The sequence below is a fragment of the Centruroides sculpturatus genome, unplaced genomic scaffold (assembly GCF_000671375.1).
Source record: "Centruroides sculpturatus isolate CEXI.00-Female unplaced genomic scaffold, Cexi_2.0 scaffold1343, whole genome shotgun sequence".
NCBI classification, from domain to species: Eukaryota; Metazoa; Arthropoda; class Arachnida; order Scorpiones; family Buthidae; genus Centruroides; species Centruroides sculpturatus.
Genome location: NW_019385600.1, coordinates 82132 through 109940, shown reverse-complemented (window position 1 = coordinate 109940; position 27809 = coordinate 82132). Strand labels below are relative to the sequence as shown.

The following is a 27809-nucleotide window of genomic DNA, read 5'->3' as shown; positions in this document are numbered from 1 at the left end:
ATGTCTGGTCTGTTGTCGTAAATTGTTTTATCTGTGATTATTGATCTGTTGTAGTACATTTTATGCGGGTTGTTTTATAATACTGTCTGTGGAATGTATTTGTAATTTGGGTCGTGGATGACTACCAATTTGTGTTTGTTTGCAATTTCTTGGTGTATTATATTTGCTGCTTGATTATCTTTTTGTAAATAATCTGTCTGTGCCAAGAGCTCTCAACCAGAAGTGATGCGTTGTATTGTTTCTGGCATGAGGTAACGTTTTCTGCATCTGTCATTGTTGTATCTTTGAGTATGTGTTTTCTGTAGTTTTTAGTATTTATAACCTGATCCTTTATGTTAATGATGAATCCTTCCGTTTCCCCAAAGAGGCATCCCCGAGCTAACCAGCTGTTTGACGCAGTTTTGTCAACAAAATTCTGGGTGAGGTGATAAGGACGCCTGCCGTGGAGTGCTTTTTCAGCCCACGATTGCTTGATGGTGTCTATGCACTGACCTTATAAAGTTTAATTAATAAAAGTCTTCCTAGAAAGCCTCCTTTTTTCGTATTATGATTTTGTAAGAAGAAAACAAAAACACCTTATATTATTCAATACAAAAAGTATAATAAACTTTGAATTAAATAATGTTATTTATATAATTTGAGATTCGGAATTGCTGAATATATAAATCATATTATGTTTCTTATGTAAGTGTATTCTTATTTGTGTATTTCTTCAACATTTATAATCTTCAAGAAATACAGAAATAATTATATTAAAAAATTTTCAAATTAGAATAGTTAACATTAACATTTATTCAACCTTACCATTAGATAAATAGTTAACACAATACTCAGTTGTTCAAATTTTTTTATTCATAAGACAATAGAACAAAATAGTTTTAGTTGTTTGTAAATACTTGTATTAAAACTTAATTACATTTATGATATTTATTACATTGTTAAATTCAAAATTGAAATTTTGAAACTGTTAAAAGTATTAATCAATAGCGATAACCGATTAGCGAATTGAAAATTGTAAATCAGGATAAATTGAAATTTGAACTCAAATAGTATTGTAAATTTATCATGTGATTTGATTTCACAGAATGAATAGACGTGCTTCGCCTTTTAAAATGTGTTTATTTTATTATAGAGCGAAAACGAGGTACTCTACATGTAAGCATATCTAATATGTGAAGGTTTTCTAAACAGCATTACTGGTAATGATTTACTTTATCCGAATTACCGAATTAAAAATGACCCAAAACATGACACAACGAGTTTCAGTTGTGTCTCTCCCACGATGTTCACGCTGAAATATTTATATAATTTTACTTATTATGCTAGTAGATAATGTGCGATTTTCTTTAAATAATGATTTAGTACTTTAATTGTATTTTCATTAAAATATTTCTTCACTTCTACTAGATCAGTGGTTCTTAACCTTTTAGTAATGAGGGACCATTTATCAAAATTTTTGTCTTGCCATGGACCACGAGCTGTTTGGCAGTAATATAGGTTCATATAAGATTGTTCTATATATTAAACACGTAGAAAATTACTCGGAACCAAGAGTATTATATTATTTGTGAAAGTGTTACATTAATTATATTATTTTAGTGCGAATTTTGTGACTGCATACTATTTACCTACTAAATTCTTGGTTCAACAGCTGAATTCTTGGTTCAGTGCTACTCAAAACAAATGCATGTCGGCACTGGAATCCAACCAACTTCGATGTTTATTTTTAATTAAAAAAAGCACTGAGAATCTTTGCTCGCATAAATATGTGGTTGAGAATAAAGTTAGGTACTGTAAAGCAATTTCTCGAATTTTAGGGAAAGCAATAGCTTTTTGGCTCCAACAATCTTTAAGATTAATTCCTGTCTCGAATGTATCCTTGCAGTTACTATCATGTTGCATTTTAATTAACTACTCTTGTATTTAATACAGCGCCTCAGAAATGTTGACTATGAAAGGATTGCAAATCAGTTTCCGAATACCTTTGTTGTTGCAGTCAGGAAAATAGCGATTAAATTCATTTTTCAAGCTTTGCAAATGGAATGTAATGTTCTTTTGTATTTCTACTTTAATCTCAGCACACTGTCAATCAATAATAGCATTCAATGTATCAAACGCAGAAAAATTTTTTCTTTTTCGACTTTGCTGATCCATAGGTCGATTTTAGCGATAAACGCACTGATTTTATTTTCAAATGCAAATTTATTGCTAGTGCCTTCAAATTCCATATCTCCTGATCGCACACCATACCCCAGCCCACTCCGCTATCGGCTCTAACCTTGACGTAACGCGTGTTGTCATTAACTCGTCGTCATTTATTTAATAATTTTAGGATAACTTCACGAACCACTTCGGGTGCTTTCAGGGACCACCAGTGGTCAACGGACCACAGGTTAAGAAACACGGTACTAGATAGTTACACGAACATGAAGTAGCGTATAATGGATAAACCGTTAAAACACAGATTTAATGCTATTAGATGCGGAATTGTTGGGAGGAAAGGCTATATTACATGATTTCTGTTTGCTGAACACTCCAGTTACTTGCACCACCGATGAGAAAACGGAGTATAAAGCACTCACCATCTGTAAATGAAAACAGAGTGTTTATTATATAGTAGATAAGCTGCTATATATCGACTTACCCGTATCAGAAAATTTTTTCGAACGTAGAAGAAATCACCAACAGAAATTCCCATTTTTAGCTTCCTGAATCTTTTCATGAAACAATTCACCTAATATTATAAATAAACAAAAGAAAAATAGTAGATTGAATTATAAAATTCAATAAGTACATTTCACTCATACTTCACCTTGTACTTGAATTCAAGTGACAAGTTGTTTGAAGAAAATCTCTGTATTGATATGAAGTTATCGAACATCTGAAAACAAACGATCAAATGTTAAAAAGTAATTAATATGTTAAAAAATTTTGTGTTAATTATAAACGATGTGATAAACTTCGATTCATAAAACTTTTCTTCGTTTGTCACACATTTGAAGTTAGAGTAATGATTGAATTAGAAAACGGAATTATGTACAATGTTCAATAGAATCCGGTTATTACAGTTATTTTTTCAGTAAAAGGCTTGATGATTAACAACACGTTTTTAAATGTCTTTTAGGCCAGTGTTTTTCAACCTATACACGGGGGGTCGCGGGTAAAATAAAAAGCCAAGTGTTGTAGGTCCTACACTACAATGAAAACACTACAGTTTTCATGAGTGCCTGTTTATTTTACAATACAATTGGTTTTTTGACGATATTTAAATTTCAACGAAAAGAAAATTAAATACGTACAGTAGTTTTTAAAATCACTAACATAGTTTTAATATGGCCATGTGCGGTCGCCAGAATTTTTTAACTTCTAAAGGGGTCGCGTATTCAAGAAGTTTAAAAAACACTGTTTTCGGCAATTCAACGCAATCTTCGAAGGGGAGTCCATTGTGTAAACATTGGCCCTTATTCAGTAGTTAGATATATGATCTGGACATGACGAACTACAAGCGGTCAGCTCATTGGTAAAATGCGAAAAAATCACCAACTACTGCCATACACTAGTTTGATCGATTAAACCAATAGTGAACATTTCGATTAAAAGATTATTAACCAAAATCATTAATACTATAATGTAGTGAACTGTAAAAAAATAACGCAGCTAAAATTATATCAATTTGTTAATAAAAACAATGTGTGATCAGATAATTGAATCGAAATCGATTTCATTTCAAAGTATTACTGTAGTACAAAATTTCTATACTATACATAAACTATTAAAAGTTTACTTTATGTATTGACAAAAACGACTTAATAAATTGTATAATCTGAATTTTTGCATATAGCATGTTATTCAAAATATATAGACTATCATATTATTTTCATCATCGTTAATAAGTGTTATATAACAATATCAAAGATAATTACCACAGATGTCAAGTAAGAGAGAGACCATGATACCGAAAGACATCCTATTAAAAACAGTATGGAAATACCACCGAAAACCAGACGAAGAACAATGCCGATGTCGAAATCATCGAGGCAAAACACAGAAAGCATGTCTCGTATGTAAAGTGAAGGTAAATCAAAGCGAAAAGATCTTCCCATTGTTTGTTGGCCGTTTGAAACATCTCCCAAATTTCTGTGTGTTTTTCACACATTTCTTGTAATTTATTTTTCAGCGATAAGGAAGTTGTGTTTGATTCTTCTAATTCTTCGGATAACTTTATAAGTCTTTTCTCGATAATTATTACTACGACAGAAAATAGAAGAAGGGCTGAACCTATTTGTCCTACGAACTGCAGATAAATAAACGAAAAGTAAACGGAACAAATTGTAGCTTCGACTTCACTTCCGCCGTGTTTTCTTGTTGTTAAAAATACAATTATTGTTGCTGCGTTAGAAACAGTCAAAATAACGAAAAACAAGACTACGAAGCAACCTAACAGAGGCAATTGCAGTATAATTGGCAAATTTTCTTCATCTTTATAGGCACTTTTCATGTAATGACCAGACGTCTTGTTTCTCTTCAAAATTGTAAATTGAATAGCTACGTATATATTCATAATTAAAATCACGACATGCATTTCTTCAGCGTATTTACCATAGGCGCCAACAAAACTTCGGTAACAGAAATAGTTTTTGTTAATATTTCAACAAAACTAAATAAAGCGACGAAAACCAGAAGAAAAATTCAATCATATCTATGTAAAAGCCATAGAATTTACTTTTCTTCTTTGCTGTCTTTTTATTCTTTTGTTCGTCAAAACAGCTACAATTCTTGAACGGTTCAATTCCAAAAGCTTTGAAAACAGAAATCAGCACATGGCAATTGTAAGCGATGCAACGATCCGATCGTGTCCAAATGTAACTCGTATTCGTTGTGTTGCTGAGAATTTCTATTTTTCGAATGTTGTTGATGAATTTTGAAATGTAGTTTCCCATTATTTCTGTTTTCCTTATAAATCCTTTAAGAATGTCGATGATATTGAAGCGATTAATTCATGTGATTTCAGAATAATGTGATTAGTTTATGTTGATTTTTATTCAATATACATATATTTCTCAACTTGGACAGTTTTTATTCGGACTTGTTGATCGTTATAAAACACAGCACACCATTTCTGTAATAAAAAATAATTCTGTGTACAATTTTTTAATATAATGTATAAACTATGCCATTAAATATAATTTAATATATCATTTATAATATAAATACAAATACTGTATTTAATTTGATCATATGATTAAGGAGATGTTAACCTTAAAAAAGGAAAATGATCCAATAGAAAATTATCTGAGAATTACAACTAAATTACAGGAATACAGGTACAGGAATTGTATACGACAGAATGAAAAAAATATTCAAATGCGAATGGTATAACAATACATGTTACAGCTATAAAATTAACAAAACAAAAGAGTCTACAAAAATACAGAATACATTTATACCTAAGATATACCAGCTAAAATTTAATATTCCTGGCAGCGCTTTAAAATTAGAAACAAATAGATTCAAATTAAATACTATATTAATATAAAGATATTTAATGTTATTACAAAAAATTATTAAGGCTGAAGATATAACAACAAAATTGCTGTTTTTACTATGCCACAAATCAAGGGTAACGGACTTAAGACGAAGTTGGAAAAATCAGTTATCGAAGATAGTAAATAAATATGGATTCTATATTAAACTGTTTATGTATCGTACATATTATAATGTGGAGCAGTATAGTAAAGAAATAATATACAAAGTTATAAAGCATTCCATTGTTCAAGACCTTGAAGATATACGAAATCGGTTAAACACAAGCCGGTATACAACAATTCTAAATTACCCAGTAAATAACTATATATTGACAAATATAGCTTTCAACATCAAAAAGTTTTTTATACAGATTAGGTTAAATAAAAATGGAATAATTATAAATGATAAATATATAGACTACACCCAATCTAAATATGCAAATTGTACCAAAAATTTATCTAAAATTCATATTATATGTAAATACTGTAATGAAAAGGATAAACTACAAAGGCTCCAGATTGGGCAGCTGGCTAACTGTACTAGTGAGATGGAAATGCATAGGACTTTCGACAGAGCTAATATTAACACGATTTATATGTTATATAACTACGTTAAACAACTTATTAAATGATAATTGTGACAAAATATTAATATAATTTTACAGATTAGTGAATAGAATATATCAATGCTGTTAAGACATTATTATATGAGATATTAATAGGCGTTTTTTAAAATAAAACACTGTTGTAACAGGCGAAAGCCCATTAAAGTTATATAAATCGCATGTAATAGTTTGTGTTTAAATATGATTAAAATATATTAAATGACAAAATTTTATTAGAGTAGCTCCTCGTTATATGACGGATTCAGATATATTGCGCTTTTCCTTTGTCTCTCGACAAGCGCAATATATCGAGTGGCTACTGTATTATACAAAATAGTATATATTTTTAATGTTTATTCATACTNTGAGTGATGACTACAATACAGTTGAGCGAAAATATTATAATTGTTTTTTTTATAATTATAATCAGATTATTCTAATTGATTTTTTAAAGTGAGTTTCATATCTAATGCACTGTAATGCATACAACCACTTTGTTTTCAAACACTGCACACACAATATTGCAAGATGTATTTAAAAAATAATACGGTTATTCCAATAATTTTCCGTATCACAGAAATGAAAGTATTAAGTACTAGCAGATAAGCCTCGGGCAAAAAGTAACGATAGTAAAAATCAAGATAATTACATTATAGTCAATCTTACCCGTTTTCACAGAATTCAAGAATTAGGTTATTCTGTTTCCAGGTTAATTAGAAAATTTTTAGATGGCTCTGAAAATATGTTCGATTTCCCACAAAATCTCCAAAACCGCATCTGCGCCTGTAAATCTTGACCTTCGTATTCTCTTAACATTTTCATTGTTATTTAATGCTTTTATTATTAATACTTTCATTGTTAACACTTCTAATTTTAACATTTTCATTATTAACAATTTCTCGTCCGCGGTGGAAAATTTCGAAAAATTTTTTCTTAGTGTAGTTCATATTGTTTGTTATATACTTTTTTTTTCAAAATTATAAAAACTGGGAATAGGTTTGTAGATTTGATCCTTAAAATGCAAGCATCTACTCTTGCAAAATTCGAAACCCAAAAATCATCTCGTGACGTACGCTAACTGTGAACCAAACTTCAACATAACATCTAACCGTTTGGGCTCTGCGCTTATTATTATTATTATTATTATACTGTATTTAATAGGTTATACTCGGTTCACACCGGTGGCTGTGTACTATGCCGGACCAGAGTCAAGACGTAGCAACCAAAAACTAAAATTAAATGAGTGCGTCAGTGTCTGTATTCAGGAATTTCCTAACAATGTGGTATGCATTCAATATAGTGGCCTTCTGTAGTGTGATGTATGTATTTTTATTCAATTGTAATGTTCCCAGGCGTTTATCTTGTGTGCGTGGTAGCACAGCTATACACAAGAGAATAACAGGTACAAGAAGCACCCTATCCATCCTCCACAAATGCTATATTTCCTGGGCGAGTTCTGTGTACATGCTAATTTTTCCAGTGCATGTGTTATACATTGTGAGTATTTGGAATAGATATGTCTATAATGTATGTTATTTTATTGTGTTTGTCAATGAGTGTGGTAAAACAATTTACCACAACAGACCAGACATCACACATGTCTGGTCTGTTGTCACAACAATTTACGACCACAGACCAGACAATTTACGACAACAGACCAGACAATTTACGACAACAGACCAGACATCACACATGTCTGGTCTGTTGTCGTAAATTGTTTTATCTGTGATTATTGATCTGTTGTAGTACATTTTATGCGGGTTGTTTTATAATACTGTCTGTGGAATGTATTTGTAATTTGGGTCGTGGATGACTACCAATTTGTGTTTGTTTGCAATTTCTTGGTGTATTATATTTGCTGCTTGATTATCTTTTTGTAAATAATCTGTCTGTGCCAAGAGCTCTCAACCAGAAGTGATGCGTTGTATTGTTTCTGGCATGAGGTAACGTTTTCTGCATCTGTCATTGTTGTATCTTTGAGTATGTGTTTTCTGTAGTTTTTAGTATTTATAACCTGATCCTTTATGTTAATGATGAATCCTTCCGTTTCCCCAAAGAGGCATCCCCGAGCTAACCAGCTGTTTGACGCAGTTTTGTCAACAAAATTCTGGGTGAGGTGATAAGGACGCCTGCCGTGGAGTGCTTTTTCAGCCCACGATTGCTTGATGGTGTCTATGCACTGACCTTATAAAGTTTAATTAATAAAAGTCTTCCTAGAAAGCCTCCTTTTTTCGTATTATGATTTTGTAAGAAGAAAACAAAAACACCTTATATTATTCAATACAAAAAGTATAATAAACTTTGAATTAAATAATGTTATTTATATAATTTGAGATTCGGAATTGCTGAATATATAAATCATATTATGTTTCTTATGTAAGTGTATTCTTATTTGTGTATTTCTTCAACATTTATAATCTTTAAGAAATACAGAAATAATTATATTAAAAAATTTTCAAATTAGAATAGTTAACATTAACATTTATTCAACCTTACCATTAGATAAATAGTTAACACAATACTCAGTTGTTCAAATTTTTTTATTCATAAGACAATAGAACAAAATAGTTTTAGTTGTTTGTAAATACTTGTATTAAAACTTAATTACATTTATGATATTTATTACATTGTTAAATTCAAAATTGAAATTTTGAAACTGTTAAAAGTATTAATCAATAGCGATAACCGATTAGCGAATTGAAAATTGTAAATCAGGATAAATTGAAATTTGAACTCAAATAGTATTGTAAATTTATCATGTGATTTGATTTCACAGAATGAATAGACGTGCTTCGCCTTTTAAAATGTGTTTATTTTATTATAGAGCGAAAACGAGGTACTCTACATGTAAGCATATCTAATATGTGAAGGTTTTCTAAACAGCATTACTGGTAATGATTTACTTTATCCGAATTACCGAATTAAAAATGACCCAAAACATGACACAACGAGTTTCAGTTGTGTCTCTCCCACGATGTTCACGCTGAAATATTTATATAATTTTACTTATTATGCTAGTAGATAATGTGCGATTTTCTTTAAATAATGATTTAGTACTTTAATTGTATTTTCATTAAAATATTTCTTCACTTCTACTAGATCAGTGGTTCTTAACCTTTTAGTAATGAGGGACCATTTATCAAAATTTTTGTCTTGCCATGGACCACGAGCTGTTTGGCAGTAATATAGGTTCATATAAGATTGTTCTATATATTAAACACGTAGAAAATTACTCGGAACCAAGAGTATTATATTATTTGTGAAAGTGTTACATTAATTATATTATTTTAGTGCGAATTTTGTGACTGCATACTATTTACCTACTAAATTCTTGGTTCAACAGCTGAATTCTTGGTTCAGTGCTACTCAAAACAAATGCATGTCGGCACTGGAATCCAACCAACTTCGATGTTTATTTTTAATTAAAAAAAGCACTGAGAATCTTTGCTCGCATAAATATGTGGTTGAGAATAAAGTTAGGTACTGTAAACCAATTTCTCGAATTTTAGGGAAAGCAATAGCTTTTTGGCTCCAACAATCTTTAAGATTAATTCCTGTCTCGAATGTATCCTTGCAGTTACTATCATGTTGCATTTTAATTAACTACTCTTGTATTTAATACAGCGCCTCAGAAATGTTGACTATGAAAGGATTGCAAATCAGTTTCCGAATACCTTTGTTGTTGCAGTCAGGAAAATAGCGATTAAATTCATTTTTCAAGCTTTGCAAATGGAATGTAATGTTCTTTTGTATTTCTACTTTAATCTCAGCACACTGTCAATCAATAATTGCATTCAATGTATCAAACGCAGAAAAATTTTTTCTTTTTCGACTTTGCTGATCCATAGGTCGATTTTAGCGATAAACGCACTGATTTTATTTTCAAATGCAAATTTATTGCTAGTGCCTTCAAATTCCATATCTCCTGATCGCACACCATACCCCAGCCCACTCCGCTATCGGCTCTAACCTTGACGTAACGCGTGTTGTCATTAACTCGTCGTCATTTATTTAATAATTTTAGGATAACTTCACGAACCACTTCGGGTGCTTTCAGGGACCACCAGTGGTCAACGGACCACAGGTTAAGAAACACGGTACTAGATAGTTACACGAACATGAAGTAGCGTATAATGGATAAACCGTTAAAACACAGATTTAATGCTATTAGATGCGGAATTGTTGGGAGGAAAGGCTATATTACATGATTTCTGTTTGCTGAACACTCCAGTTACTTGCACCACCGATGAGAAAACGGAGTATAAAGCACTCACCATCTGTAAATGAAAACAGCGTGTTTATTATATAGTAGATAAGCTGCTATATATCGACTTACCCGTATCAGAAAATTTTTTCGAACGTAGAAGAAATCACCAACAGAAATTCCCATTTTTAGCTTCCTGAATCTTTTCATGAAACAATTCACCTAATATTATAAATAAACAAAAGAAAAATAGTAGATTGAATTATAAAATTCAATAAGTACATTTCACTCATACTTCACCTTGTACTTGAATTCAAGTGACAAGTTGTTTGAAGAAAATCTCTGTATTGATATGAAGTTATCGAACATCTGAAAACAAACGATCAAATGTTAAAAAGTAATTAATATGTTAAAAAATTTTGTGTTAATTATAAATGATGTGATAAACTTCGATTCATAAAACTTTTCTTCGTTTGTCACACATTTGAAGTTAGAGTAATGATTGAATTAGAAAACGGAATTATGTACAATGTTCAATAGAATCCGGTTATTACAGTTATTTTTTCAGTATAAGGCTTGATGATTAACAACACGTTTTTAAATGTCTTTTAGGCCAGTGTTTTTCAACCTATACACGGGGGGTCGCGGGTAAAATAAAAAGCCAAGTGTTGTAGGTCCTACACTACAATGAAAACACTACAGTTTTCATGAGTGCCTGTTTATTTTACAATACAATTGGTTTTTTGACGATATTTAAATTTCAACGAAAAGAAAATTAAATACGTACAGTAGTTTTTAAAATCACTAACATAGTTTTAATATGGCCATGTGCGGTCGCCAGAATTTTTTAACTTCTAAAAGGGTCGCGTATTCAAGAAGTTTAAAAAACACTGTTTTCGGCAATTCAACGCAATCTTCGAAGGGGAGTCCATTGTGTAAACATTGGCCCTTATTCAGTAGTTAGATATATGATCTGGACATGACGAACTACAAGCGGTCAGCTCATTGGTGGAATGCGAAAAAATCACCAACTACTGCCATACACTAGTTTGATCGATTAAACCAATAGTGAACATTTCGATTAAAAGATTATTAACCAAAATCATTAATACTATAATGTAGTGAACTGTAAAAAAATAACGCAGCTAAAATTATATCAATTTGTTAATAAAAACAATGTGTGATCAGATAATTGAATCGAAATCGATTTCATTTCAAAGTATTACTGTAGTACAAAATTTCTATACTATACATGAACTATTAAAAGTTTACTTTATGTATTGACAAAAACGACTTAATAAATTGTATAATTTTAATTTTTGCATATAGCATGTTATTCAAAATATATAGACTATCATATTATTTTCATCATCGTTAATAAGTGTTATATAACAATATCAAAGATAATTACCACAGATGTCAAGTAAGAGAGAGACCATGATACCGAAAGACATCCTATTAAAAACAGTATGGAAATACCACCGAAAACCAGACGAAGAACAATGCCGATGTCGAAATCATCGAGGCAAAACACAGAAAGCATGTCTCGTATGTAAAGTGAAGGTAAATCAAAGCGAAAAGATCTTCCCATTGTTTGTTGGCCGTTTGAAACATCTCCCAAATTTCTGTGTGTTTTTCACACATTTCTTGTAATTTATTTTTCAGCGATAAGGAAGTTGTGTTTGATTCTTCTAATTCTTCGGATAACTTTATAAGTCTTTTCTCGATAATTATTACTACGACAGAAAATAGAAGAAGGGCTGAACCTATTTGTCCTACGAACTGCAGATAAATAAACGAAAAGTAAACGGAACAAATTGTAGCTTCGACTTCACTTCCGCCGTGTTTTCTTGTTGTTAAAAATACAATTATTGTTGCTGCGTTAGAAACAGTCAAAATAACGAAAAACAAGACTACGAAGCAACCTAACAGAGGCAATTGCAGTATAATTGGCAAATTTTCTTCATCTTTATAGGCACTTTTCATGTAATGACCAGACGTCTTGTTTTTCTTCAAAATTGTAAATTGAATAGCTACGTATATATTCATAATTAAAATCACGACATGCATTTCTTCAGCGTATTTACCATAGGCGCCAACAAAACTTCGGTAACAGAAATAGTTTTTGTTAATATTTCAACAAAACTAAATAAAGCGACGAAAACCAGAAGAAAAATTCAATCATATCTATGTAAAAGCCATAGAATTTACTTTTCTTCTTTGCTGTCTTTTTATTCTTTTGTTCGTCAAAACAGCTACAATTCTTGAACGGTTCAATTCCAAAAGCTTTGAAAACAGAAATCAGCACATGGCAATTGTAAGCGATGCAACGATCCGATCGTGTCCAAATGTAACTCGTATTCGTTGTGTTGCTGAGAATTTCTATTTTTCGAATGTTGTTGATGAATTTTGAAATGTAGTTTCCCATTATTTCTGTTTTCCTTATAAATCCTTTAAGAATGTCGATGATATTGAAGCGATTAATTCATGTGATTTCAGAATAATGTGATTAGTTTATGTTGATTTTTATTCAATATACATATATTTCTCAACTTGGACAGTTTTTATTCGAACTTGTTGATCGTTATAAAACACAGCACACCATTTCTGTAATAAAAAATAATTCTGTGTACAATTTTTTAATATAATGTATAAACTATGCCATTAAATATAATTTAATATATCATTTATAATATAAATACAAATACTGTATTTAATTTGATCATATGATTAAGGAGATGTTAACCTTAAAAAAGGAAAATGATCCAATAGAAAATTATCTGAGAATTACAACTAAATTACAGGAATACAGGTACAGGAATTGTATACGACAGAATGAAAAAAATATTCAAATGCGAATGGTATAACAATACATGTTACAGCTATAAAATTAACAAAACAAAAGAGTCTACAAAAATACAGAATACATTTATACCTAAGATATACCAGCTAAAATTTAATATTCCGGGCAGCGCTTTAAAATTAGAAACAAATAGATTCAAATTAAATACTATATTAATATAAAGATATTTAATGTTATTACAAAAAATTATTAAGGCAGAAGATATAACAACAAAATTGCTGTTTTTACTATGCCACAAATCAAGGGTAACGGACTTAAGACGAAGTTGGAAAAATCAGTTATCGAAGATAGTAAATAAATATGGATTCTATATTAAACTGTTTATGTATCGTACATATTATAATGTGGAGCAGTATAGTAAAGAAATAATATACAAAGTTATAAAGCATTCCATTGTTCAAGACCTTGAAGATATACGAAATCGGTTAAACACAAGCCGGTATACAACAATTCTAAATTACCCAGTAAATAACTATATATTGACAAATATAGCTTTCAACATCAAAAAGTTTTTTATATAGATTAGGTTAAATAAAAATGGAATAATTATAAATGATAAATATATAGACTACACCCAATCTAAATATGCAAATTGTACCAAAAATTTATCTAAAATTCATATTATATGTAAATACTGTAATGAAAAGGATAAACTACAAAGGCTCCAGATTGGGCAGCTGGCTAACTGTACTAGTGAGATGGAAATGCATAGGACTTTCGACAGAGCTAATATTAACACGATTTATATGTTATATAACTACGTTAAACAACTTATTAAATGATAATTGTGACAAAATATTAATATAATTTTACAGATTAGTGAATAGAATATATCAATGCTGTTAAGACATTATTATATGAGATATTAATAGGCGTTTTTTAAAATAAAACACTGTTGTAACAGGCGAAAGCCCATTAAAGTTATATAAATCGCATGTAATAGTTTGTGTTTAAATATGATTAAAATATATTAAATGACAAAATTTTATTAGAGTAGCTCCTCGTTATATGACGGATTCAGATATATTGCGCTTTTCCTTTGTCTCTCGACAAGCGCAATATATCGAGTGGCTACTGTATTATACAAAATAGTATATATTTTTAATGTTTATTCATACTAGGTAACTAGTTAATTATAACTAAAAAATAATAATTAAATTTTAAAACAATAAAATAATAATTAAAACGTGTCTGTGCATCGAAAATAACACTAAAATTATAACCGAAATCGTATCAATTGAAACATAATATTTGTGAGCGTGACTAAAGAATTTGTTGTCTATCTTAATTGATTTCGTAGTATTTCATGCCAGCAGTCAGAGTTGAGTCCCTAATTATAGCACTTCTTTGTATAGTGAAAGTTTCTGTTTCTGTTTCGGCAGGCAGTGAAAGAACATTCTGCTTTTAGTTACTATATTTATGTATAAAACATATAGATATGCATAATATTATATTGGATTTGTAGGCATTTTATGGACGAAATACAGCCAAAAATGTAAAAAATAATTTGATTTAAGAGTCACAACAAATTAATACATTTCATATTGATATGTCGTGTGTCATATCTCGAGTAAAGTTGGTATAATAAGACATGCCGTAACACACGCAATTTAAATAAAAAAATACGTTATGAATGAAAATTATTAATTACATATACTATTAGTTTATTTCGGAGATAAAAATCCTAATAATTACAAAGCTGTTAATAAGATTCGAGTTCAAGGAACAACTATTTGAGATTAGTTGATACAGGACAGACAAAAAATTCAACCCAACGACAGATTATGAAAATACGTACCTGAGAATTAAACAAAAACTGTGAAGCCTTCACAGAAGAAACTGAACAAGGCACACTTTTTCTATAGTGATATCTACTGTCATGATTTTCCTATCTTCTGTCAAAGCACAGGATTCAATCTTTTCCACTACGTTCAATTTATAAAGCAAACAACCGGAATAGAGGTTTATGCTAAATTAATATATCAGATAATATACGACATTATCATAAATTATAATAATTTATTATAGCTGTGCACGCCAACAAGATAGTCACTAAAAGCTGATCTTTCAATCAATTACTCACTTGCAGAAAATTAAATTTTTTATTTTACAATTATTCCCACAATTATTCATATTTGTTTTGTGTAATTTTTCATTAACTACACACCTTTTGCGAAATTATTATCATAAAGGATCGTGTAAAATTATTATTTAGAATTCTTTTGAGAATTGGCAAAAAATTCTTGGATACATATGTACATTTTTAAATCCATCAATAATATGTTTGGTCAAACAACTGTTTGTAAACATTAATAATAAACCATTAATAAATTCCTTGATTACATCTAATAGGAATGTCCAGTCATTAATTTGCTAGAGTTAAAAAATATGAACAGACCAAAGGGTATTTAATACTTCTACTTTTATTATAAGTTACGTAATTATTACGATGTTTTTGAATAAATTCGAAGCTATACTTTACATGTGACCGTTTTTGCGGTTTCCATTTCCTTGTTAAACATTACATCACAAGATTGGTTCGTTTTATTATCGTTAAATTGATCAGTTCTGTAAGTAATTCTATAAATAACTGTAGATTTTGTACAGAACACCATTAAAAGACGTTGCCAACATGGAACAATTAATTTTCACGTTGGTCAAGAAACGCTTATTAAGATAATGCTGAAATAAGGATATATTGAAAAGTAAATCTTGGTATAGCGAATTGATATATCGACATTGGTAAAATATCGATATATTAATAGCCAAATATATGGCATAAAAAAATATTCATGTAGGAAAAGTAAAATAAAAATTTATTAATTAACATGTCATATATTGCAAAAAGGACACACAAAAATAACTGCATATGCAACTGTTTTCAAACTAAAATATAGATACGATAAAGAATGTATAGACATAAATCGAACCATATTTTTCGAAGTGTGAACCCAAGTGTGAGAACCGAGGATGTGTAGGGCCGTGAGCTCAACCCTGCTTACCGGCTTCTCGTCAGGGAATAACTTATGATTTAACGGATGTTTAATGTGGTTTACTTAGTGTTTATACGCCCTTCGTGATGCATTTAAGACCCCCGCGAGACAGGAATACAGGCACTTACTCTGAATGCTTCGTTCGGGGTCCTACTTGTACCGGGCGACTTCCACTCTTATACATTAGTCAGGGCCATCTGTCTTGCACGTCCCTCTCTCTCTGGTGTTGCCAGATCTTACCGTAACAACGGAAACACGCAAATCGTTCGATGGTTGTTCCCAGTCAGGAACTGACAGCAGTTAGGATAATTACGCGCGTCCTAACTCCCGATTCGTAGCACTATTTCGTGGTACGGGAGAGACTCCTTTTTATAAACATCTTACAGGAAAAACGATTAGGGAAAGTTCGATGCAATTTCGTCTAAGTTCGATTTGCGTACGGGTGTTGTTTAGTTAATTGTCAAAAATCAACGTTTTTCGACAAATTTATTATTATTTATTATATTATTATATTATTAAAATTATTATTTCGACAAAATTACAATTATCGGTGCGTTTTTCAAAAACGCACTGATAATTGTAATCATACGCCGTTGGCACGCGCGTGCTTCATCAAATTTAAATTACGCGCGCTCGGTCAATTAGGCACCAATTTAAAAAATTAATTAATAAAAATTTTGCGTCGAAAAAAGGCTACTTTTACTTTAATCCAGTTCTACTATATGTTTGTAGTCGAATTTAGTCAAAAAATTTTAATTTTGTTATAATTTTGTTGATGATTTTAATTTTTTAATATTAAAAGGTAATTAGCATAAATTACAAAGTGTCGTGTTTCATCTTCGTTCCCGTTCAAATATATAGTCCTAGATACGCGTCGATGTTTGTTTTTACTTCTACTGGTGGTTCCGCTTTTATTTCACCCTCGGGCGTTTTGGTTACAGACGATGGAGAGACGGGCGTCACGTGATCGCTTACCTCACTTTTTACCACAGAAATTTCCTTACCTCGAAAGTTTTATTTTTTTTCTCGATTTTAATTATTAATAACTAACATTTTTTGATAGATTCCTATATATATATATGTGTTTTCTGAAGTTGCAGATATTTTTTTTATTAAGTTTTACTCATTTATGTTTTTTTATTCGCATTTTATATATAAAATATAAGAAAATTCAAAAATTAATTAATTGTTATTAGAAATGCTAAACTATAAGTACGATGTGTTTTAAAGTACTATTGCGAATAGATATAGTCAATTATTTTGTAAACATATTTATTATTTTAATTTTTATAAATTATTTAATTTGATGCAACGCGACGCGCTCAGAATCGATCATTTACAGTGGCGCGTTATTTAAGATGGCGGCGGGACCCGATTTAATTACTTCTTCATATCAAATGTTAATTAGAGAGTGCTATTTTAATTAAATTTTAGACATAGTGTATGTTTATTATAATTAATAAATTCATATAAGGATAATATATATTACTGACTGTAGTTTAAAGCTTACATGGCGCAATGTAACGGCAAAATATATAAACCAAATTAACGCAATTTTTTATTTTTACTGATATACAGTAAACGCTTAAATCCTCGATTTCTCTACTATCTAACAGTATAAAATACTTGTTGTTGTAAAAATATAAAATTTATATTTAAATAATAAAAATGCTATTTTTTTATTTAACTAAAAAAAACGACGCCCTTTGAATTATTTTTCATTACCTATACATCTAGATTTTTAATTTCCATGCTATATATTTTTATTTAGAATATAAAACGAATAATATTTGCCGACTAATACAAATTCAATTAATTAAAATATTCATAAATATATAAGAAAAACATTAACGAAATTAATTTTCTTTCGAATAGAACGTTGGCACTTCCACTAACGTGTATAAATGAAATAGAAATGAACAATTATTAATAAAATAATACAAAAATTATAATATAATAACGAATACTTCCAAGGTAAAAATTTCCAATGCAGTAAACATACTTTTTTAAAGAGAATTTCTTACAAACGTCAACATAACTTGTGTTTTACGTATTTTTTAAATAAAATTTCTAATCGTTGAAAAATAACAAGTAATGAAACTTTTAAGAAATAAATAAATGTTAGCATCATTACTAATAATGAATTTGAATGGAAATGTGTTTCGTAAACATTAGAACAGAATAGAATTGATGACTCGATGTCGAAGTTTACGATTTTTCTTTTTAAATGTCAGGTGGAGCCACTGTTTTATTTTTTAAATATGTAACGGATAAAATGGTGAGTAACGTCTTACTATATTTATTTGGAGAGAGAATTTGTTTTATTAAAAGGTATAAACGTTTACCTCTGTCATTAAGAAATGAAAAACTTTTACGAGATGAAGCGATAATGATAACAGCAAGAACATTGATTTCACGAGCGTTTCACGTGGATTTTCTTCAAGTAAATGTTCGTTTGTAATTTAATTACGTGCGATATATTCTCCATCTTATTCGATAATCTACTAAATAGATAAACAAATTTCCTAAATTTAGTGAGTATTTACTGAAATTAAATTAAGGAATATAGAAAATTTTATCATTTTCTTGTACCCAGTCCTAAAGACATAACTGAACGGGTCTAACTGACGTTTCGTCTATCGTACGATCAAATGAGCCTTTTGAGTCAAAAAATTTGCTTTTGATATTAACATATTGAAAATATTCAATGGACGGAATCACTTTATTTTGACTAATCAATGAAAACGTTAATGATTGAATCTCATTTATTTTTCAGATATTTCGACACTCGTCTTAAGTATTGCCAAGTATCCTTTGTATATTTAATTTAAAATTTATTCCTGTTCAATAATTTAAAAGTTTCTCAAATATTCTCTTAATTTCGAGGTAAAATTAAACTTAATTCTTCCATATTCTTTGTTTAATTTGTACATTTTTTCTTTAAGATGCTTCTTGCGGGGGACCCAACATCTCACCTTTTGAATCTCCGTGAAAAATTACAAGAATGGAAGATGGAAGTGAACTTTTACTTGTGCAAAAATGGATTTCGAATGAAAAGGATTTATCTGGTTAAAAACTTATTGAAAAAATTGTGTCGACGAAGAAACCTTGAACATTTTTTGTCAATGCGCTGCGAAGTCATTGTTATAAACACTTGTTTTCTATTTCTTTTTTGTAATGCAAACATGGGGTTGTTCGTTACAAATGTTATTTATGTTTGATTGAATTTAGATTTATTTTTTAAGTTATTGTGATGCGTTTACTGTCATGAAGTGCAGAAGTAATGTTTTTTGCACTTTTTGCGGTAATTAATACGATCGATTACTTTTGAAAATTAAAGTTTAACATTTTCTGTTTCGTAGATTTCGCCAATACGAAGGAAAGGAAGTTTGTGTGTGGAGATTGTGGCAAAGGATTCTCTCGGAAATACGTCTTGCAACGACATAGGATGATTCACACGGGAGAAAAGCCGTTCAGTTGCCAGTTATGTAGAAAAAGGTTCAATCAAAGTTCGGATTTACGAAGGCACCTGAGGATTCATACCGGAGAGAAGCCTTTTACATGTGACCATTGCCATCGAAGCTTTACTCTAAGAAAATATATTGTAAGGCATCTTCGCATTCACACGGAAAAAAATCCGTTTAATTAAGTGCGATTATTGTTTACAAAAGTTCTCTTTCAAAAGTAATGTGAATTATCACATTAAACGCCATAGCAGAGAGAATATTAATTAACATAAATATAGTAAACACTTTGAAAGTTGTTAGGAGTGATTTAGTTCCAAACATTACCATTTATTATTACTTTTTGAATTTTTCTTCAAATTTTATTAATGTAGTTGTATTACAAACATAAAATGAAAAAAATTATTTCTTAGTAAAGTTATGAAAATAAAAAATTTTTGGAATTGTGAGAAAGTTTTTTTCTTATCAAAATTAAATTGTCTTCCATCAGAATACAGGATAAAAATGTTTTTTGTATTCTTTTTACGAAACGATATTTCGAATTCGTTTCGAAATTTGGGATATTTTTGAATTCCAAGTTTTACTCCATTATATGTCAAAATTAAAAATAAACCTAAACAAATTTAAAAAAATTTTTTTTAAAACAGGAATTTATTGAAGCAGTACTTCGGACATCGGTAATCGAACAGAAAAAGTTGAAATGTAGATACATTGCGGCAAAAAATATTCTGTTAGTTTAATTTTTTCTCAGTTCCTCCCTTTGGAATTTTGATGCCAACGGTAAAAAACAAGTAAAAGAAAAGTTTCTTGGAAATCGGTTCGGGCGCCATTGAGGTCCAAACGACTTTCGCAATGGCGGTTTAATAGCCTTGGCTTTCGATGCGCTAGGCCAGTATTTTTCAACCTGTAGGTCGCGACCTTCAGAGGGGTCGCGGGTAAAAGAAAAAGACGAGTAGTTTTTAGGTCCTACACTACAAAAAATAAGTACAATTCTGGAGACCCGCCAGAGTCGCCAGAATTTTTTTTTAACTTGTATAGGGGTCACATATTCAAGAAGGTTTAAAAACATTGCGCTAAGCAATGGGGACATAACCTTGAAAAGCTAACAGAAATTAATTTAAGGTATATAAATAGTAAAAATATATTGAATTCGTCTGTAAAAAACTTCATGGCAATCTTCGTTATGTACATTTGTTTTATTTATAAATATCGGAACTGAAGAAAAACAAAGGGAAAAAAGAATGTTTTATTTTTTACCTGGTTTTTATTGCTAGTAAAATCATCTGTAGAAATCTATTTGGAAACTTCTTTAGTTTTTCCTTTGATGCGTTTTATAACTAGTAACTATAGAGTGTGAAAAAACGAAAAGATGATTTTAATCAATTGTGCGTTTGCGAAGAATTTAATGTTTAATTAATTAATTATTTTATGTCTGTTTACTGTAACTTTTAATTAACCACTAAACTTTTTAAGGATAATTTCATATTTAAGGATCGTGTACAGTAATTTTTAAACAAATATTCTCGAAAGTACCAGAAGATATTTCGATACATATTACCGTTTTACAAGCATTTTTTCATAAATAATATATTTGTTCAAACGGTTCTTTATTATCAAATTTGAAAAGTCCGTACAACAAGAATTATTATTTTCATTAAAAATTTAATTTTTACGTTTTCTTTTAAATGCATATTACATATGTGAGTTCTTTAACCTGTCTATACTTCAGTCGTTTGGTAACGAATTTAGACATCATTCAACTTTTTATTTATTTATTGTACATTCAGGTTATTAGCTCATAATATTCCATTTTCTCTTCGGTGATAGAAGTAACCGGAGTGATGACGAAACATAAATCTTGTACAACTGCTGCTAATTTCAATGTCACATTAAGAAACGTAAATTCGATGTCATAGGGTTAAGGTTTTTAATGTTAAATTCTTAACTAAAACATGAATTTTTAGAACATAATTCTGATTTTTTTAAACTAATTATTTACTTGAAAAATGGATATATTAAAATAACAACGTATATTCCCAATTTTCATATAAAAACTGGCTGTAAGGCAATGATGCGATTATTCTATGTGCAGTTTATAATCAAAGTAGTTATTATACGTTAAAAATACTTATCTAATGAAACAATTAAACAAACTTAATATATAAATTCGATCTATTAAACAAATAATTGTCTACATGACTACTTTTATAGAGTATCGTTAATCAAAATGAAAATTAATATAAAATGATTATTTATTATGCAAAATGTAAGAAATTAAATAATATTTAAACTTTACTTATTATAGAAACATAAAAGGAAAATCAATTAATCCTGATATACCCTGTCAGATAAATTAATTAAGTTAAACTGAAAATTTCATAAAACCTGTATATGTGCAGATTTTAAAGAAATTTGAGAAGTTTCTTCAAACAAGTTAGATTCTAACTCAAAATTTATAAAAACTATTTAAATTCATAAAATCAATTAGAGTAGAACCCCTATAACGCGAATTCATATAATGCGGATTCGTATATCGCGGCAAAAAAATTGCGATTGTATTCGTATTAATTAAGACCCTAAAAGACTCATAAAATGCAATAAAACGTCATCGCCGACTCGTGTCGCGACAGGATTGGTGGAATCTGGACCAATGGTGGACGAGCAGCCGAACTACTTAAACGCTACTGAGAGTTTAGGCGGGTAAGTTGAGTTTACTAACGTCTGTACAGTATACAAATTAGGTACTGTAAATGTAATACAGTACTGTAATTTTATACATTTCTTGTGATAAAAACGTTTCTTATTATACGGGCATAAATATTATTTTTATTAATGATGTCTCTAAAGTTCAGCGAATTTTTCGCAGAAAAATAATTTATTAGAAAACGTTTCAGACGTTTGGTGCGCTGCTCTGCGAAAAAACAAGCTTTTAATTAAGCGATGGCGACGTCGAACGGTGCACACTCGGTAAGTAATCCTACAATTTTTTCTTTATAGCATAGTTTATACGGATAATTCCCAAAAAATTATACATGTTTTGGAAATGTTGAATCGAATTAGTCTAGAATAGATTAATTTTATGGAAGAAAACCTTCCAAACAGCCGTAGTCCGTAAACTGCACACGTGTCGGAATGTGATTGGCTCACGTATTTAAGGATTCCTACAACGCAAAATTCGTATAAAGTGGAACGTATCTACCGCATTATAGGGGGTCGACTGTATATGTTACTCGATTGTTATAATCGAAAATAACAATACCGTATTATATACCAATTGTTATTGTGATAAAGATGTTGTTAATCATTTTTTACTTGATAGTTATAAATATTTTATTGAATAAAATTAATAGTTATGTAGGAATAGATATAAATATAGTTTCTAATAATTGTAGATATTTTTTTGTCATATTTGTGAGGAGAAATTTCAGCCGATGAAATCACAGTAATGAATCACGAACATTTAACAGGAAATTTTAGAGGATGAATACATGATAATTGTAATTGAAATTATTGACCAAAAACTTATATTTACTTTAAATTTTTTAAAATTTATTAACGGTTATGAAGGTGTAATCTTTTCTGTCTACTTAATCGAAAATATAAAAAAAAATGGAATTATATGGGAATAATATTTGACCAATCAAAAATTACGTTAAGTGGAATTTAATAAGTCAAAGAAGTGACTTAATTCGCGAGTTTATTTCTGAATTCGCAAATTTTTTAAACTGAGAATTAATATAAAAATTATATAATTTTTACTTTATTCATAAAAAAATAATATTAGACACATGCAAAATAAAATTTGATTTTAGAATATCAAGTATTAGACATAGAATACATGAATAATTTTTTTGAAATATCTCGATTGGAATAAAATAGGTAAATTTTAATTTCTCCAAGACAAATTTGTTAATGAGTGTGTACCTAATTTAGATATGAAAACTGTTTTAAAATACCAACTATTAAGAAACGACACTCGACACGAACTAAAAGATCAGGTACATTAGGATTTAGTTTCCCCTTAAGAACTGAGCAAAGTTTAATTCTTAATTTTAAAAATTATTTTTCTTGGAATTATTTACACAAAAACAATATCTATTAGTAACACAACTACAAGGCAAAAAGAACACGGTTTAAGATTAAATTATCCTCACAAATCTTGTTGTCAAAAGTTAGAAACTAATTATTGCTCTGAAAAATTCTTTTGCATTAGATTATTTTGNTTATTTTTCTTGGTGTTTTGTTTTAAAATATAAAAAATTAGATAAAAAATATATTTTTAATAACTCACATATATTTTGATGATATGAAACCGTGCTTTACAATTTGTTTATGCTTCTAACACAATAAAGTGTTATAAATTAAGACACTTGTTGGGTTTTCTCATCTTTATTTAGTTGATACGTGTAAAAATATTGTAGAAGTTATGTAAATTCGTATTATATTGTGAATGTGTATCAAAAGAAATAAGGATTTTGTAGAAAGCATAATGAATTGTACACCAATTTGATAGTTGTTGTCCAGTTTATGTTTATATCAAGAATATGTTTTATAGTTTATATTGGTTATATAATAAGTTTATGTCCAGAATATGTTTTATATCAGGGATTTTGTAGAACTGTTTTGTAAGTGAAAGGTACGTTTTATATTTTTATGATTTCTACAATACTTGTGTTTTTATATGTATGTTATATTCTTTTTTAATGTTTTAGTTGGCTGAAGAGGGGCTTAAGAGCCCGAAACGTGTAAAAATTTTCACACGTATCAACTAAATAAAGATGAGAAAACCCGCCAAGTGTCTTAATTTATAACACTTTATTGTGTTAGAAGCATAAACTTACATATATTTTTTAGTCAGTGTACTGTACTTCATGATATTTGTAACTTTTTGATGATATGATAATAAATTTAAGGAAAAAAATTAAACGTATGTGTTCTTATTAAATGTAAAATTATTTATGTAATCTTATAACATAAAAATTAATAGCAAATCTAAAATATACTCCAAAGTGTAACAAATTACTAATATTAATATTATTACAGATTACCAGATACACAGCTTAGTAAATAATTTTCTAGTAAAAACCCATAAATGCTGTTATAAGCTGTAATATGAACTATTTATTATCTGCTATCTGTAAAATTTGCATTAATGTATTACTACATTCTACACAGAATACAAATTTAAAAATAGTACATATTTCTACATTTATTTCTAGCAATACAGTCGTGCTTTTCATCTATCTAACTAATTTTAGGAGAGAATTTTGAATTTATATAACTTGACTGTGCAAACTGAAAGTTCATGTATAGTTAATTTAGGACTGCTGTTCCAAAGCTAGCCACATCCACTTTCTGCTTTCATGTGTCTGTCTTCGTTTGAAGCTTAAGAATGGACAGACAGTCAAAAAACAACAGTGAGAATTTATACGTCCACAATATTTTAAATATTCAGTCCAATTAAATAAGCTGTATTATTAATTTTTTAACATATACCTTGTAACATATATAACATATAACGTTACTTTACATATACTNAAATATAAAATTTATATTTAAATAATAAAAATGCTATTTTTTTATTTAACTAAAAAAAACGACGCCCTTTGAATTATTTTTCATTACCTATACATCTAGATTTTTAATTTCCATGCTATATATTTTTATTTAGAATATAAAACGAATAATATTTGCCGACTAATACAAATTCAATTAATTAAAATATTCATAAATATATAAGAAAAACATTAACGAAATTAATTTTCTTTCGAATAGAACGTTGGCACTTCCACTAACGTGTATAAATGAAATAGAAATGAACAATTATTAATAAAATAATACAAAAATTATAATATAATAGCGAATACTTCCAAGGTAAAAATTTCCAATGCAGTAAACATACTTTTTTAAAGAGAATTTCTTACAAACGTCAACATAACTTGTGTTTTACGTATTTTTTAAATAAAATTTCTAATCGTTGAAAAATAACAAGTAATGAAACTTTTAAGAAATAAATAAATGTTAGCATCATTACTAATAATGAATTTGAATGGAAATGTGTTTCGTAAACATTAGAACAGAATAGAATTGATGACTCGATGTCGAAGTTTACGATTTTTCTTTTTAAATGTCAGGTGGAGCCACTGTTTTATTTTTTAAATATGTAACGGATAAAATGGTGAGTAACGTCTTACTATATTTATTTGGAGAGAGAATTTGTTTTATTAAAAGGTATAAACGTTTACCTCTGTCATTAAGAAATGAAAAACTTTTACGAGATGAAGCGATAATGATAACAGCAAGAACATTGATTTCACGAGCGTTTCACGTGGATTTTCTTCAAGTAAATGTTCGTTTGTAATTTAATTACGTGCGATATATTCTCCATCTTATTCGATAATCTACTAAATAGATAAACAAATTTCCTAAATTTAGTGAGTATTTACTGAAATTAAATTAAGGAATATAGAAAATTTTATCATTTTCTTGTACCCAGTCCTAAAGACATAACTGAACGGGTCTAACTGACGTTTCGTCTATCGTACGATCAAATGAGCCTTTTGAGTCAAAAAATTTGCTTTTGATATTAACATATTGAAAATATTCAATGGACGGAATCACTTTATTTTGACTAATCAATGAAAACGTTAATGATTGAATCTCATTTATTTTTCAGATATTTCGACACTCGTCTTAAGTATTGCCAAGTATCCTTTGTATATTTAATTTAAAATTTATTCCTGTTCAATAATTTAAAAGTTTCTCAAATATTCTCTTAATTTCGAGGTAAAATTAAACTTAATTCTTCCATATTCTTTGTTTAATTTGTACATTTTTTCTTTAAGATGCTTCTTGCGGGGGACCCAACATCTCACCTTTTGAATCTCCGTGAAAAATTACAAGAATGGAAGATGGAAGTGAACTTTTACTTGTGCAAAAATGGATTTCGAATGAAAAGGATTTATCTGGTTAAAAACTTATTGAAAAAATTGTGTCGACGAAGAAACCTTGAACATTTTTTGTCAATGCGCTGCGAAGTCATTGTTATAAACACTTGTTTTCTATTTCTTTTTTGTAATGCAAACATGGGGTTGTTCGTTACAAATGTTATTTATGTTTGATTGAATTTAGATTTATTTTTTAAGTTATTGTGATGCGTTTACTGTCATGAAGTGCAGAAGTAATGTTTTTTGCACTTTTTGCGGTAATTAATACGATCGATTACTTTTGAAAATTAAAGTTTAACATTTTCTGTTTCGTAGATTTCGCCAATACGAAGGAAAGGAAGTTTGTGTGTGGAGATTGTGGCAAAGGATTCTCTCGGAAATACGTCTTGCAACGACATAGGATGATTCACACGGGAGAAAAGCCGTTCAGTTGCCAGTTATGTAGAAAAAGGTTCAATCAAAGTTCGGATTTACGAAGGCACCTGAGGATTCATACCGGAGAGAAGCCTTTTACATGTGACCATTGCCATCGAAGCTTTACTCTAAGAAAATATATTGTAAGGCATCTTCGCATTCACACGGAAAAAAATCCGTTTAATTAAGTGCGATTATTGTTTACAAAAGTTCTCTTTCAAAAGTAATGTGAATTATCACATTAAACGCCATAGCAGAGAGAATATTAATTAACATAAATATAGTAAACACTTTGAAAGTTGTTAGGAGTGATTTAGTTCCAAACATTACCATTTATTATTACTTTTTGAATTTTTCTTCAAATTTTATTAATGTAGTTGTATTACAAACATAAAATGAAAAAAATTATTTCTTAGTAAAGTTATGAAAATAAAAAATTTTTGGAATTGTGAGAAAGTTTTTTTCTTATCAAAATTAAATTGTCTTCCATCAGAATACAGGATAAAAATGTTTTTTGTATTCTTTTTACGAAACGATATTTCGAATTCGTTTCGAAATTTGGGATATTTTTGAATTCCAAGTTTTACTCCATTATATGTCAAAATTAAAAATAAACCTAAACAAATTTAAAAAAATTTTTTTTAAAACAGGAATTTATTGAAGCAGTACTTCGGACATCGGTAATCGAACAGAAAAAGTTGAAATGTAGATACATTGCGGCAAAAAATATTCTGTTAGTTTAATTTTTTCTCAGTTCCTCCCTTTGGAATTTTGATGCCAACGGTAAAAAACAA

The 27809-nt window shown here is 29.3% G+C and overlaps 1 protein-coding gene across 1 annotated transcript in view; it reads left to right on the top strand.

Annotated features, from left to right (window-relative positions):
• LOC111640477 (zinc finger protein 271-like) overlaps window positions 1-27412 on the top strand; it is a 95613-nt gene extending 68201 nt beyond the window's left edge. Inside the window, 2 exon segments of the mRNA XM_023386486.1 lie at window positions 19531-19836; window positions 26895-27412. Coding sequence (XP_023242254.1) covers window positions 19531-19836; window positions 26895-27203 — 615 coding nt within the window. The 3' untranslated portion in view covers window positions 27204-27412.
• The last annotated feature ends 397 nt before the right edge of the window (window positions 27413-27809 follow it).